The sequence below is a fragment of the Alosa pseudoharengus genome, unplaced genomic scaffold (assembly GCF_046254945.1).
Source record: "Alosa pseudoharengus isolate Yale_2024_CS ecotype anadromous, Long Island Sound unplaced genomic scaffold, YU_APseudo_1.1 YU_APseudo_1.1_scf_12, whole genome shotgun sequence".
In the NCBI taxonomy this organism is placed as follows: Eukaryota; Metazoa; Chordata; class Actinopteri; order Clupeiformes; family Clupeidae; genus Alosa; species Alosa pseudoharengus.
In genome coordinates this window covers 7,258,695-7,274,587 of record NW_027468587.1, presented here as the reverse complement: position 1 = coordinate 7,274,587, position 15,893 = coordinate 7,258,695, and the positions used below count along the sequence as shown (strand labels likewise).

The following is a 15,893-nucleotide window of genomic DNA, read 5'->3' as shown; positions in this document are numbered from 1 at the left end:
GTTATATCCTACATCTAAAAATGCCAATAGACTAGTCAGCTACAAGTCAGCCCAATTATAAAAACACACCATGCAGACAGAAAGTAATAGAACATGCATAACTACTTAAATAGGTTCAGTAGCCTGTTGCCGATATACAGAAGTATGCCCAATGTGCATGGTTTTCTTTTGAGTGTATTGTTGCCTTAAGGGAACACAGAGTGATCACTTGGTTGTGGTTTATTGTTTTACAGCAGACTGTTTTAAAAAAGAGCAAGCAGAATTCTCGGTAGCAGTACAGTATTCCTGATACATGTCTGAACATGACACCATAGCAGCAGCCGAGGAAAAAAAAAAAACGAGTTCATCGAGCTATTGGAAAGCAAGTCTTGTCTTTGCAGTTGAAATGGAACTACCTTGGATAGCAACATGATTAAAAGACAACCGGCAGAAATATTGCAAACAATGAAATGACTAATACAAAAAACAAGTACTGTGCATAACTATTGATTCAATTTGATTATGTTCACCCTGCGACTCAATGGTAAACAGTTCCTTAATGAGATTGCAGGCAGTGTTTCTGTGGTCCAATGAAGAGAAGTCCAGAATTCCAAGAAATGTTTTGTTATGCTGATGCTGCTTGTCCTTTCTAATGTAATAAGTGCCACCGAGGACCACACTAGTCTCTTGAATATAAAGTATGACAAATAACCAGGCCGTCAGGCTGGTTAGCGGTCCTCTCACAAAAGTGTTTTAACATTCCTTTGCAAAGGTTAAGCGAAATGGTCGAGGAACTCCTATTATAAATGTAACAAAACTCTTCCCCTTTTCGAAACAAAATTGTACAAATCTGGTGCCATATAGAAAAAAATATTTACAAGGGCCCTTTTTTTCTCTCTAAAGAGTGTGATAATGTAGCAGTCCAGCTTTGGCACTCCATGGTTCAGCCCTCCAGATCAGTGCTTCACACAAACTCTTGTTAATGGAGCCTGGGATGTCACAATCCAGGTGCGAAATCATTGGCTCCGAGTATTTAGAATGCAACGGCCTTTTCCATGGCTCAGGCAAGTGTATGTGACATCTCTCTGTCCTGCAAAAACAACAGAATGAGAAACAGATCATGAATATCTCATTTCACACAATTATTTGAGAAAAGCAAACCACATATTCTCTTTAGGGATATTTCACTTAAGGTAGCAAAACAGTTGTTCATACCCCAAACATCATTTTGTAATCCCATCACATCAGAGCATAATTATATGTTCAAGGACAAACATGAAAGCTGGGGGTGGGGGACAGGATTTTGATCTGCTACACTCCCCCGTATGAACAGACCAGTAAAGATCCCAAAATACAGACAATGGCTGTGTGGGTTCTCTCCCTGCCAAGATGTTTTCTTTTTTTCCCAAAAGCTAAATTACAGGCTGCCAACATCCTGTGCGGATGAAAGCAGCTGCAAAATCAACCGAAAAGAGACTGGTTAACCCATTTTGCCTTCCATTTGTTCAGGAAAGGCCTCTCAACATCAATCAATCATTTGTATAGACTAATTTTCGTTTAGAATTTTCTTTCAATTGCAAGACATTCATTTTTTCCACCACAGAGACCAGATTTTAGGATAGCTATAAGAGGCTTTCATACTGCTGGCCTGTCAAGCAAAACTTACCATAATTATTTCACCCAGTTACTCTGCCAGGATGCTCTGCGGTAAGTACTTCAAGATCTGGGGTCACCTTCTGTGTCTCCAAACAGGTCCTCTCATTATCAGCTGCCATTGTAACCTTCACCCATCTTCCATGATCCACACTCGTCTGTCCATGTTGGTCCCTGCCCTTGCTGATGTCCGACATTGTGTGTCCCAGCTTGGAAGTGAACCAGTCGACAATTTCTTGATTGATTATTTTTGACCGTTCCGGTGGTCTCTCCGTGTCCTCTCCTTTTAGTGTCTTTGTGTCTTGGAAGTGCCTCTGAAGGACACTCTGCGCTTGTTCCGTGAGCATAGCGGAGCTCTGCCCATTCTGCTTCTTGATGCTTAAGTTCTGGAACTGTTCCATCCACTCCAGAGTTCCATTCTTCAGAGCCAGACGGCTGTCCTTGAACCAGCGCACAATGTCTGTGCGCACAAGGCCCGTCTGGATTTCTAGGTGGCTGTACTCTTCTGGTGACGGCCACTGTGTCTGGGTGAAAACGTCCTTGAGGAGGCCTAGAGACTTGGTGTCGATGGGCTCAGCGCACATGGAGGTTGTGAGAATTGGAAGAGGCGAGGACCTGGCTCGGTTCTCCTGATCGTGGACTCCATTTTGTGAGCCCCGCTGCTCGAGTCGCTTGGGGCCCATGGAGTTCAGCAGGGCCTGCTCCAGATTATCCCGCAGAGCCCGGCGCTCTGTAAACCAGCAGTCAATTTCGTTCTTGGAAAGCTTGGTGTCCACCACAAGGTGGTCAACTTCAGCCTGCGTCGGAAAGCTGGCCCGCTGAAAACTCTCCTCCAACATTTGCAGTTGCTCTGAAGACTTGCCCTTCACTCTCTCCAGGAGAGGGAACTGCGTGGGAACTGACTTTTGGGGTTGGCCGTCTTTCAGCAGGACCTCAGACTTGATCTGCTTTACGCTCTTATGGCTGTTATGACGCTGATCACTGAACCATTTCTTGATCTCACCCCAGGAGAGACCAGTGACCTCTATAAGGCGATACACCTCCTCATCATCTGGGAACTGACAAAGGCTATAACTAGCCTTGAGTTCTCGTATCTGATCAGGGGTTTTGTTGCAGTCTGATAAACTGGGGGTAGGGGAGGCCGATTTGGGCACAGTCTGAAGGGACTTGATGATGGAGGGCCTTTTCACCTCTGGGGCAACAATAGGTGCTGTGAGGGGCCTCTTGACTGCTTGAGCCACGTGGGTCGCTACAGTCAGCGCAATTGGTGCACATGTCACAGTCGACCCATTGGTGACTGTTGTCAGCACTAGGCTAGACTGCCCAAGCAATTGGCAAGGGAGGGTCTGGATAAGGGACTGTGAAGATTTGCTGGACTGAGTCAGCTGAGCAGGTAAAACTGTGAATGCCTGTGGAACTGTCTGGATGGTGCCATTGAACATTTTCTTGCGAGCCTCCTCCACCTCCTCGGGTGACCAGCTTATGCCCTGTTTCAGTCTCTGAGTCGTGAACCACACCTTGATCTGTTCCTCTGGGTGTTTGGAGGCAGCGGTCAGCCAAGACAGCTCAGCCTGGGTCGGGTAGGGGAATTTATTGAAAGAAGAAATAAGTGTCAAATTGCCATCCAGAGAGGGGTTGTACTTAGAAGTGTTCAACGGTACAGCAATTTTTGGGACAAGGTTGAAGTTCGGTGGGCGCTGTAGGGAGGGCATTATGTGAGAGAGTCCGTCTTTCAGCGATGCATCTGGAATTATCACAGTTCCGTTCACATTCACTGCAGTGATCTGCTTTTTAGGAAGGTCTGGGTTGAGCTCCATCTGACCATCCGATGGACGCTTGATGTCTGTTTTTGGCTTACCAATCTTCACTGTGGTGGACTTACTTAGGGGAAATGTGGCAAAGTCCTCTCCACCTTGGGCACTGGTTGCATCATAGATGACTGCACAATTTGAACCTTCAATGGTTTGCTCTAGAATGGTCTGGCTGTTCAGTTTGATTCTTCTGAACTTGAAATTGCTTTCTCCGGGGTGACACTTCTCATTGTGCTCGGTCAAAGTGTCAAACTTTTTCGTGTTGAAGTTGCAGACAGCGCACAGGTACAAAGGATTCAAAATGACGTTAGGGTGGTTCGAGTCCACATGTTCTTTGAACTCGTTCAGGTTCTGGGTAGAGAACGTGCAGTATTTACATTCATAGCCTCCCTGCAGCTTTCGCTGTGGCCTAGGCTCCGCCTCCGCTCTCTCTGGCTCAGTCGCCTCACGCGCCAAGCTTACGGGACTCTTCGCTGACGTCCAGTCCTCGCCGGAGAGCAATGAAGCAGATCCGTTTTCCACAGCACGGCTGACCGGGGTGTCCATGTCATCGGAGACGTCCTGCTCCATCATGTCGCTAGGCCGGATCATGCAGGGAGTCGAAGACTTTCTTCGGCTGGCCATTGTTGAAGAAGGCTGTAGAATGGCCGCGGAGAGAAACTGTGGGTATGTAGTGAGATTCTGTCTGCTGGAGAATCTTCACTGGCCGTTCCTGCTGACTGTTAACGTCAGCTTCTGTGGAGGACTTCATGAGACTTCATCACAGATCAGTAGACCTACACAGGGAAAGGAAGAAAGAGAGCATTAATCATAATATTCAGTCTTTCAATGACATGAAAGCAAAAAACAATAAAAGCAAAAAGACTATTGTTGTAGCTAGTGTAGATGCTATAATCTACACTATAGATGTCAATTTCTATTTTGTCACAAAATCATATCCTAATCAGGGCTGTACAAGGCCACACATGCTACATTGGTTTGTCCGATTAATTATTTACCGCAGTCACGGGTCCGTGCTATATAGTTTTGCGTAGGCTATGCAATGCATGCATGGAAGACCGAGCCGTTTGTTTGTTTAAAGTGCTTGTGTGAGGAGGAATGGATGTGCTTAGATTTGAAATTGGTAGTTGTAGTCTATAGCGCAATTAAAAAGCATGTCCATCCGTGGCACCAGTGCTATGTGCAAAAAAGTGAATGTACAGCCATGTATTCCTGTATCATGACTGGCATACAATACTGGAGCCTATTAGTCTAAAAACACCCAAAACTAGATTGAAAAAATAAAACACCCAAAATGTCACACCCAAAAACCCTGTATGAAACACTAGGTAATCCTTGTACTTTTCAGCCTAATGAGGAACCAGGAGAAAACAGCCTGAAGGATAAAAGCATGTTTGGCGCCCAGTCTCCTCTGCTGAGCTCACAACAGAACAGCACATGGATGGATGGATGGATGGATGAATGGATGGATGGATCTTAGGATCATTATTACACTGTGTGACCACTTTCACAGTTGCACTATTCTCACATCCAGTACGTCACCAAAAGACAGGGCTAGTGTGCAGTGTAACACGGACCCAGCTAATGAACAGCCTACATGCCCAAAATGTACCGAAAGGTACACTAGTCCTCTGTGACCAGTTCACTTTTCGGATCAAGTTCAGTTTTCATGTCAAGGTAAAGAGTCTATGTGATATCATGACAATATGAAAAGTAATGCATTCATTCATGCTCACTATTTAGTCTGCCAAAGCCTTCATCCATGCCGTTTGAAACTATATTTCACAAATACTAAATCTTCTCTTTGTCAGGGTGATTCGTGGATCCAAACTTCATGAGTCACACATACACTCGTCATTAAAAATTAAGACCATCTTAATTTCCATGCAGTAGTTATGGCAACAGCAGACACGGAGGAGATGCCCTTGTGCAGCACTGCAGCAGTGGGAGGAGGAGAGAGAGAGAGAGAGAGAGGGAGAGAGTAAAAAAACATCCCTGCAGGTATTAATTAGACGGGAAGTGATGTGGTAGGTGAGAGTGAAAGCCGGTGCCAGGTCTGGCTGAATCGACTGCTCCCCTCCGCTCTTTGCTCTGCCTCAGGTGCCAGAGCTCCCCTGGCCTGGAGTGGCCTGGAGTGGCCCTGGTGGAGCTGTGTGCAGCAGCAGAAGCTAATTAAAGATGCATGAGGCTCCGGCCTTCTCATATCACATCCCTAACTCACTCTAGGAGCGCCAGTCTGGAGAGGAGACAGGAAAGGGAAGGAGGGTGTGTGTGTGTGTGTGTGGGGGGGGGGGGGGGGTTGAGGACTGTGTCTGTGCATGCTATACTATTCACTAAACCAAGAAGTTCAATAAAGATGTTCAGTTAATTTAGATATGTTGAAAAAGGCATGAGGCAACTAAAACAGAGATTATCTATCATGCAAAGGTACTCCTTTGATAGAACTCCTAAATGCACTCTAGTCAGATTTATGAATACTACATCATGTCTTGATCCCTGTCAGCAGGGATGTTGTCTTTTCATACAAAGACCAAAGACTAGCAGCGGCATCATTTGTCACACAGCATACAGTACTTGATGTGTGTTGAGCGGAGATATGTTTGATGTTGATTGATGTAAAACTACACTTGACAGAGTGACAGTCTCTGTGTGTGTGTGTGTGTGTGTGTGTGTGTGTGTGGAGGGGTTTGGAGGGATGGCAGCTGGCATGTGTAAATACGGAGCGGATCTCCAGAAGAGCGAGACGTGCGCACCGACAGACAACCTCCTGTTCCTCCCTGCCGTGCTCTCCGTCATCAAAGACCAGGGGGGTGACACCGACGTGAAAAAGCAGTTTGCTCGAAGCCTCTGGAAGATGACTAATAAGCACACAAAAAAAGCACACCCACAACTCACACTCGCGTCATGTTGTTGCCGCTGCAAGGCAAGCACACCTACTGTGCTTTACAGAAGCACTGTATCAGACCCCCGTCCCCGAGCAGGATGTGACTTCCTCTTTAGGAGGGGATGTGGGGTCTATTACAAGGGTGGGGAAAGGGGTAGGGGGTAAAGAGAGCGTCTGTGTGTGCGTGTGTGTGTGCGTATATGGTGTCTGTGTGTGCGTGTGTGTGTGTGTGTGGTGTCTGTGTGTGTGTGGTGTCTGTGTGTGTGTGTGTGTGTGTGTGTGTGTGTGTGCGTGTGTGTGTGTGTGTGTGTGTGTGTGTGTGTGTGTGTGTGGGGTGTGTGTGGTGTCTGTGTGTGTGTGTGTGTGTGCGTGTGTGTGTGGTGTCTGTGTGTGCGTGTGTGTGTGGTGTCTGTGTGTGCGTGTGTGTGTGTGTGGAGGTGGGGGGGGGGTTGTGGTGGGTCGAGGCAGCTGGTGGCTGCAGTTTTGGACGCGGGAAGAGAAGAGGGAGTAGAACGGCAGATGCTGGAGTACTCAGCTATTTTTTTCCCCTTTCTCTCCCCCTTCTCCACGCGGCGACTCAGTGTTTCCAAGGGGCCTGCTGTTGCCGTGGAGCTGCCGTGTGGGGGCGGAGCCTGCGCTGCGCTAATGCTGTGCGGCGCGGAGCGGCAGGGGGGCAGATTTTTTCGGATGGGGGGGCAGAATTAATTTAAATCTCATCAGGAGCGTGGGGCCATGAGAGTGCCGCGGCTCTGCATGGTAACAGCCGTGTGCCGTCGTGGCGGCGTGCTCAGCCTGGCTCTCTCCGGCTCGCACGCACGCACGCACGCACGCACGCACGCACGCACGCACGCAGACGACAGACGAAAAGAGTTTAAGGAATTTCACAGGGAAAGACGTGCGCTTGTGTGGTTAGGAAAAACAGTGTGGTATTGATTCCACACAGCTCATATCTGTCTGTATGCTTACACTCCCATGCCAGTGGTTGAAGATGTAATTGCTCAAAACTGTTATCTCGAGATGTGGGACGGTCAAAAGCTCTCAGTAGCCATCCAGTTATTGAAGCCGTCTGAAATCTCCTCTGTGTGGGGATGGCAGTGGTAGAGACCTAAAGCAAGCCCTCACTGCAGTGCTACATCCCCTGCAGTGCTGAGCCAGACTGTGCTGGTAGAGATGCAGAGGATATGGCCGCATGTTCTTCATTAATCTCTACTCTCAGCTCAAGTGTTGTCCACACAAATAGTCATTCCACTTGAGTCAACGTCGCTATATATCTCTGTAGATTACACCACTGACAAACAAACTCTTGGGAAAAAACACCTTATTTATTTACCTCACTTCAGAGCGACTCACATTCCTGAATAGAGGGCCTACCCCTTCAGGGGTGTGATGCAGCACCCCCTATGATCCCCCCTAGGTCTACCCATAGGAGTGTGTGTTTCGTAGGGCTACCTCGGGGGGGTCGGGGGTGTAACTCTTCTGCGCTGGACTAATAGGTTGCTATAGCAACTCCTAACCAGCTGGTGGGAGGGATTTTCATCCTCCGAGAACCAGAGGAGGAATGTTCCGCATTCCTATTTTTGGCTGCACGATCCTTCCAGCTCCAATCAACTGCTAGTGGGGTGCGATGGGGTGGGGTGGGGGGCAGCATTAAGCTGAACTGCTGATCAGTGCTAGCCAGAGGTTGCCCACAACCCCCTTCAACCTCCCATTTGCAAACACGAGGTTGCCTACTTCCTTGTGCTCACCTGGGCTCCTTTGGTCCTAATCTCAAGCCTTATTACATGGGAACTAGGATAAACAAGAGTGCTGCTGGACCTTCAGGGCAGGGAAAGGCCTGCGGTTTAGAAACACAGATCTAAAAGTACAGCAGCAGCAGGACACTGCAACTCAGAAAATAGTTCTCCTTCCTGCTAGTTCTGAGTCGACAAGATGCTTGTTGTCCTTGGAACAAAACAGCCCTCTTTCCCTCCAAAATAACACTTCAGTTCAGATGTTCAGATGTGGACTATATGCCTGACAGTGCAAAGGTTCTTTAATATACAGAATGGAACATGAAGGTGGGAATCTGTCACATAGAGGACAGTGTTTCCCATACATTGAATCTGATTAGCATCAAAACCACACTGTGCTAATTTGTTAAAAACGGTTACATTCAAGTTAATTCTGCAAACCTACCACCACAAATAGAATTAAATGCCGTGGGAAACACTGGAGGACATAGAGAAACTTTCAAAAACCCACCAATCAACTTCTCAGTCAAGTTATACATTTCCATTCAGGCAAGGTTATAAATCTGAAGCATCTTAAGACAACATTCCTGTCAACGTGAAACTGAACTACATTGGGAGACAAAACTGTACTAGGCTAGTCTTGGTGGAAATCAATCAAGTCTTGTCACAACCCAAAAGATCTGATCTCTGCTGTAGCAGAACTCAAGGCGACTCGGTGGGCACAAGGACACGACGCTGGTCTGCTAAAGCCATCTGTGGGGGCCGTGCCTACATGGCTACATATAATATGGCTTTTCCAACAGAAACCAAATCTCTCCACTGCTGCTAGCGGTCGCTGTCGCACCACCACCTTCGCCGCCGCCACGCTTCTCTCATCCATGGCTGCCTTCCCGGACGCTTACGACATGCTGAGGGCAGTGAGGATCAGTGTCATCTTTGACATAACACATTTTTGTCTCCTCACCGCCCTCGCTTCTTCCAATGAAATCAGGCGGAAAGAGAGAGAAGGGGGAAAAAATAATAATGTTTTGTGCGGAACAGCCAAAAAACCTGTGCTCTTCTGATGAATGTCAGAGATGATGACCGAACTGAACAGATTAAAAGGAGCATGACTGTGATATTCAAACATGGTGGGCGATGACAAATGAGCATGCACAGGAAAAACCCAACAACTCTTTAACCACTGAGTGAGAACACAATACCTAATCCCTAAGCATGCCAACTGCAGCTCATGTAAGTAACACTCAATAGGAAAAAAAAAACCCTGTGATCTTCAATCACATCCCTATTTTTGTCGCTGATCTAAATCTAGCATAAATATTTACATGCTTACTTATGCAGAGATATGTGTCTGCTACCCGTACCAGCTGGCCACGAGACAGACACTGGCTCTTACATAACTGCACATGCATCATTTATCTGTGAATGCCCTAGAGAAGAAGAAACAGACAATCTAGCCTTCTCCAGGGGTCGAAAGTTTAATCCAACACGCGTATCAGAGGGACTGTGTGGCAGCAAACACTGTCAAATAAAGGTTAGGTATTTAAAACATTACAGCTAGCTTCTGCTGGGGTTGTACAGTCATGCTCATAAGTTTACATACCCTGGCAGAATTTGTAACGTGTGTACCATTCTTTTAAGAAAACAGTGATCAGGCAAAACACATTACTTTTATTTCAATGGGATTAATTAATGACAGATGATATAGCAATGGTTGGTCTTATGTTCAATGGAAATGATAAACTAGACAGTTACTAATACTTAACATGCCAGTGTATGTGCCAGGTGTATGTGTATGTGCCAGGTGTCTGTGGAGCCGAAGATGAAGTTTCATGTGAGTGGACAACAACGATTCCATTCTATTCCATTAGACCACAAGGCATCACAGAATAGTGCAATCATTAAACAAAACACAGCAATAAAGGAAATAATGAGAGGATTCCCATTAAAAAGTTTAGTGGAGATACCCATTCTTCTTGACAAAAAAACTCCAGGTCCCCTAAATTCTTGGGTTGTTTTGCATGATCTGCACGTTCAAGATCTCCTAAAATGGCACAATGATATTGAGGTCAGGAGATTGTGATGGCTTCTCCAGAACCACTGAAGGGTCGCCTTGGCCCTGTGCTTCCGATCACTGTCATTTTGGACAGTCCAAGTGCATCCCATGCACAACTTCCGGACTGATGAGAGCAAATTGTCCTCAAATATTCTCACTAATTACAATCAAACATGTCAGGTATGAAAACGTACTTTTAGTAACAAATTAAACCTAGGTGTGTCTATCAGGACCATTTGGATGATTTCAGTTCTCGTTATTATTTAAAAAGGCCAAACACATCATGTGATAATAAGTGACCACTATCCCTTAATAAAAGAAATGCTTTCTGCATGATCCGTCATATTTTCCAAAACATTTCACAAATCCTGCCAGGGTATGTAAACTTATGAGCACAACTGTAATGTAGAACATGACCGGTTGAAATAGCTGTGGTGGAAAATAGGCAAGCATACCAAAGACTCATTTTCTGCCAGTATGTTTACAAATATCTGAGTACCGTACAACCATGATGTACCACTGAAGGAAAACATGACTCTCAGTGTACCTGTGCTCTGTCTCACGACACTGCCACATGTTCCACCTTAAATAAACGTGCTATTTGCTCAGACTGAAATGGAACAGAACTCCCTGAACTCCACGGCACTCTGCAGAGGGGTGCACCACGGCATTGCGTACACGTATATTGGAATAATGGTTTTGGAGAAATTAATAGAAAATTGCCAGTTTGATTGTATTCAATCCTATAAGTGCCCCCCCCCCCTTAAACCTGCAGTCTGAAGAAGGGTTCTACTCTGGTTTTACTATGCCTTAGATTCCCCATTCTGGCTTGTTCAGACGACATAACCATGAACCATTCCTGCCTACTGTTTGCAAAAGCGTTCTCTTCCCACCCGCTACTCTGCCTCGATGGCTCACGCCACCAGAATGTCGTCTCTGCCACCGCCACTGCTGCTCACGTCCGCCCGAGAGACTGAGTCACTGCCTCCATCTCGATGAATCAAGCAGATGTGCAAACTAGCCTTCCGGAGCCACACACACTCGCCTCCACGGACAAGTGCGTGCAAACACACACACACACACACACACACACACACACACACACACACACACACACACACACACACACACACACACACACACACCTTGTCTCCGATGGCCTCCATGGCGGAGACGGCACACAGGGGTGGGGTGAGCCGTCAGGCTTCATTACACCTCTGTGGACAGAAGTCTTCCCAACAGCCAAAAACAAAACAAAAACAGCTTCCTCCAGGTTCCGTTTAACATTTGAAGGTTCTTGCTGATTGATGTAGAGCTCTGGAACTAGGAAACATGCGGTTGCCCTAGTCCTACTCAAGGCAAGTCCCCACAGTCAAGCTGTAAAGCATAGCAGCAGCTGTCCCTGGCATATATTGTTGTTTCCGCCATATATTGTTCTTTCTACCCACCTGTTCTAAGCGGGTCCTCAGATGTGCATCATGATCAGACAAGGGTGGAACAGTATCAGCACACTACAACGGTTACCATGTAGTGGCAAGCATGGTCCTGAATTATAATGCTACAGAAATAGGTCAAATAGGCCTAATTATTCGGTCTAACAGAAAAAAAAGTTTGAAAGGTTTACCCATTTTACCTAGACATGACCATATGCCTACAGAAAGACTTGCCTCCTTTAATACTAGACATCAGACTTTTTTACTAGACTGGTGTCTTTCAGGGATAACCAACCACATGAAGATGATGCATATGGTCCAAAACGTTGCAGACTATCACAACAACAGGAAAAAAGAAGCAAGGTTACCGTGGAGACCAATACTGCACACTACAGGGATGGTCTCAGTAGACTATTTACAAACACCATCTGTGAGTTTGAATCATCTCTCTGTGATGCCAACTGCAATCATGCAGGGATCTTTGTGAACCTTTTGAATTCACTTTTTATATTTGTTAACCACATCGATAACCACATATCAAAGGGAAAATAACAACAGTATAAGGGGTGTGGAGGTGAGGGTGAGCTATGACAGCAACAACAAAAAGGGACATATTTTATTGGGGAATGCTTGAATTCTGTGTGTGTGTGTGTGTGTGAGTTTATTTGCGTTTGTCTAGTCTTTAGCTATGTCTACGGTCCTTTCAAATGGACAGAGCAGAAAACACCTTGCAAGCACGGATGGCTCCTTGGAAGTTCCCTAAATGGTTAGTGCATTCTGGACTGTGCTGAAGAGTCCAGAAAGGTCAAATTACTTATTTTTCTTATGCTCACACATTTGTTTATGGGAGGAGGGGGCAGCTAGTTTCAGATATAGATAAATAAAATGTGTTGCTTGGAGTAGCTCTACTGTTCACACATCAGAGACAGAGGTTTAAAGAAATAGTTTTTTAGATGAAAACACAACTTGTTGCTTTACCATAATTTTGAAAGCAAAGTCAAATTCACCAACATTACCTAAACCTACTACCTGGGACAGTGCTTAGACTCAGTGTTTATAGAAATCTTAACAGCTGTGGATAGCACTCATCAGGATCGACTCTTCCTGTGCAAGGAGGAAATGAGGAGCTCAAGGAGGGGGTGACTAGGCCCAATAAATAACACAGCTCCAGGCCCAATAAGACAGACAGAGAAAGAGAGACAGAGAGAAAGAGACGCAGAGAGAGAAAGAGAGAGAGTGAGAAATAAAGAGAGAGAGAAAGAAAGAAAGAAAGAGAGAGGCCACCCTCTGTCACAAAGAGGCTCCCCACCATAGTCATGACCACCACCTCGGACAAGAAACAGAAAGAGAGAGGGAGAGGGGGTGAGCCCAACCCACAGGTATGACATCATCACGGCCCTGGCCGGCTTAGTCAACCGACGGCTCTGTCTGCTGGCAGGGGGGGGGGGGGGTGGTGGAGAGACGGAAGAAGGGAAGAGAGGGGGGCAGGCGAGGGGGAGTGAGCCGTGGCGGCAGCGTCAACAGCAACCTCCCCCTCAAAGACGTCTGCAGGCGCCTCAGCAGGAACATGGGCAGCCATTTTGAGTCAACCACATAACGTAGGGGGGGCTGGAGTGAATTGAGTGGTGGTCAACCCCTGGCACACTGGCCTCAAACTTCCATCTTTATGTGTCAATGTATGATGAAAACAACATATGTTTGCTCAACACCATCCTCATTTTTATAAAACAATTTAGTAATCTTGAGAAAACCTATAGGCCTACAGGATCATTGTTTTGAATTTTATAGGCTACAAATTATCTAATTGTCAGACAACTAGGACAATAGGCCTACTGCCTTACTAGTGAGGCTGCCGGGAAAGGTGGTAATTAAAAAAAAAAAAAGTTCTAGGCCTTTTGAAGTTTGACTTAGTGAAATTGTTGGTTGCTAACTTATTACCTACAAATAGACTTTTTGGGCAATGGGCAGTCTCCACTAACCAATACAACTGTACTACCATTAACATGTGGTTTATAAACATATTTATAAACATAAGCTCCACGGGGGATTACTTATTTTCTCGCTGATCTGAAGTTCCTGCTACCTACCAGCACCTGAATCTACCGGAGGCTGAGCATGGATAAACGGGCTACCACAAGACAGAATTGCAAATCAATTGTAATAATTTCAACTGGATTTTGGTGATGTAAATGTGTATTTTAGATGGTCATAAAAATAAAATCAACAGAGTTGAACATAAGTAGGCTAGAGAGTAAACTTTAACTGAGATATGGGTTATAGGATCAACGTGTTGCACTACAGCTGCTGGATCTATTGCCTGGATACAAGGCAGCTGGATATAAACACATCGCCCAATCAAACCGCCCCAGAGAAGTTCACAGACAGCAATGTGTTTGGAAGTACGGCCTGTACCTTTAACAGCTACCGAAGCCCAAATGGATCACCATAAAAACAACGAGGATATAGTTCCACATAACTACCGAGACTACTCAATCAGGTGAAACCTATTCCAAACACACAGAGCTGCATCCTCAGCATCCAAGGCCATAGGTGAAGGATAGATAGATAGACCCTACTACACATGTGAGCATTTAACCCATTCTATCCAAACAACCATGAACAAGAAATAGGCCACGCACAACAGGGGCATATCCACGGCCGAAAGTGGCACAGAAAGATGGACTCTACGAGAGGACCACTTCAGATTTTAAGATTTTGAACTATCGATACGTCCGTTTCAACAAAGTAACATCCATGGCTATTTTATCATTGAAACTTCATGAAAAAGTTCACTGTCAATACAACTTCTGAGCAAGATTACTTTACTGTCGCATAGACGGGTCTGCAGTTTATAAGGAGAATGTGTGGGCTCCACGTCTGAGTGGCTAGCTACTGCAATGGGGCTACGTGAGCCATGCAGTATGGTCGCGGAAGGCGTCACCGCTGCCTACATCATACCGCACGAGCCCCAAATCCAAGTGGGTAGTTTGCCAGCTAACTCGCCCGTGTTTACACAAAACAACAATATGAATTAATAAGAGTAATTATGGGGTGACTATTAACACCCCTTGGGTACCACTAGAATGAGAGCTTGATCTTTGGCGGACAAACGATGGTCCTTTAATCAGGCTCACCGACGTAACGCCATGTCGACATTGGAAGCCATATTTTGCTGGTTATTTCGACATCGGGAGAAGACATGTTTTCCCATACAATCTGGTCCACTGCTAGAATTCAACCAAAACTTCCTGCTTAGGATGACAAATCATTGGCTAGTAAACAAGCTAGCACAGGTTATCGCAATAGCTATAGACAGTTAACCAAGTCGTGGCCATTCAGATGACCACTTTCCTCAATACGGCTGGGACGGCCAAAGTTCAGAGCAAAGCCAAGTTTACACAAATTATTCACTGTCTACGGTAGTGGTGAAAGAGCAAGCTGGAAGCTCGCATCATCTACAGCTTTTTAACTTTGAAACGTGTTTTGCTGATATAAATTTTATGCTATTTAGCTTATCTTGTTCTTACCTGGTCACGTCGTTCTATGATGCTGGGTTGTTGACAAACAGGTTCCAGCAATCGGCTTGTCTTCCAAGGATAGGGCAAATACAACGATTAATTGTAAAGATTCTACCGAATCCTAAAGACAACAGCCGAAAAAAATTCGCGATCACAGGGGGATCTACGCCAAAACCCACATGATCATCTACGTCAGCATACGTATTTGCATACGATACAAGATGCACTTCCATGCTGGAGTTTTGGAAATTAGGTTTTCACAACACTTTTGAAATAGCTAATGTTTAAACTAAGTGTAGACGTAATGTCGGGCATTCAGTAGTTGCTACAACAGGGACTTCCGACTTTGAAATGAATGAACCGCTGTTGTTTTGACGTATTCCTGCCCCCCTGCGCTGGTTAGGTACGAGGTAGGCCTAATTGAATATTAAGTATGATGTTCAGCAGTTCTGTTGGCTACAGAGAGGACATCGTCACCAACATTTTGGGATGTCGGTCAAATCTCTCTCATACGGCGGCCTACGGACAGTCTGTTCTGTGTAGACTGTGGAAGAAATTAAGCTTACAGATCTATAAATACTGAGAATCTGAGATAAAGTTTTATCTTTCTCGTTAGTTTAATCTCTGCAGAGAAGTCTCATGCATCAGGCAATCAGGATGCAGAGACAAATAGCACCAAAGACACAAGTTGTTTCTTACAGCCGAGCTTGCATCGTAATAGGCCTATCATTGTTTTATTCTGGCTACACCTCCCTGCAAACACACATGACTTTTGTCAATACAATGAGTTAATTAAGAAACAAGGACATAAGGACATTAAAACTGGTTT

The 15,893-nt window shown here is 45.6% G+C and overlaps 1 protein-coding gene across 1 annotated transcript; it reads right to left on the bottom strand.

Annotated features, from left to right (window-relative positions):
• Positions 1-204: 204 nt before the first annotated feature.
• Positions 205-15,418, bottom strand: zhx2a (zinc fingers and homeoboxes 2a). The gene is made up of 3 exons (XM_076279945.1): positions 15,074-15,418; positions 1,646-4,219; positions 205-1,069 (listed from the first exon to the last, which is right to left on the bottom strand). The coding sequence occupies exon 2, from the start codon at positions 4,065-4,067 to the stop codon at positions 1,656-1,658; it is 2,412 nt and encodes an 803-aa protein (XP_076136060.1). The 5' UTR covers positions 4,068-4,219; positions 15,074-15,418; the 3' UTR covers positions 205-1,069; positions 1,646-1,655.
• Positions 15,419-15,893: the final 475 nt, after the last annotated feature.

Coding starts and splice junctions, on each gene's coding strand:
- zhx2a (XM_076279945.1), bottom strand. CDS start 4,067: ATGGCCAGCCGAAGAAAGTCTTCGACTCCCTGCATGATCCGGCCTAGC.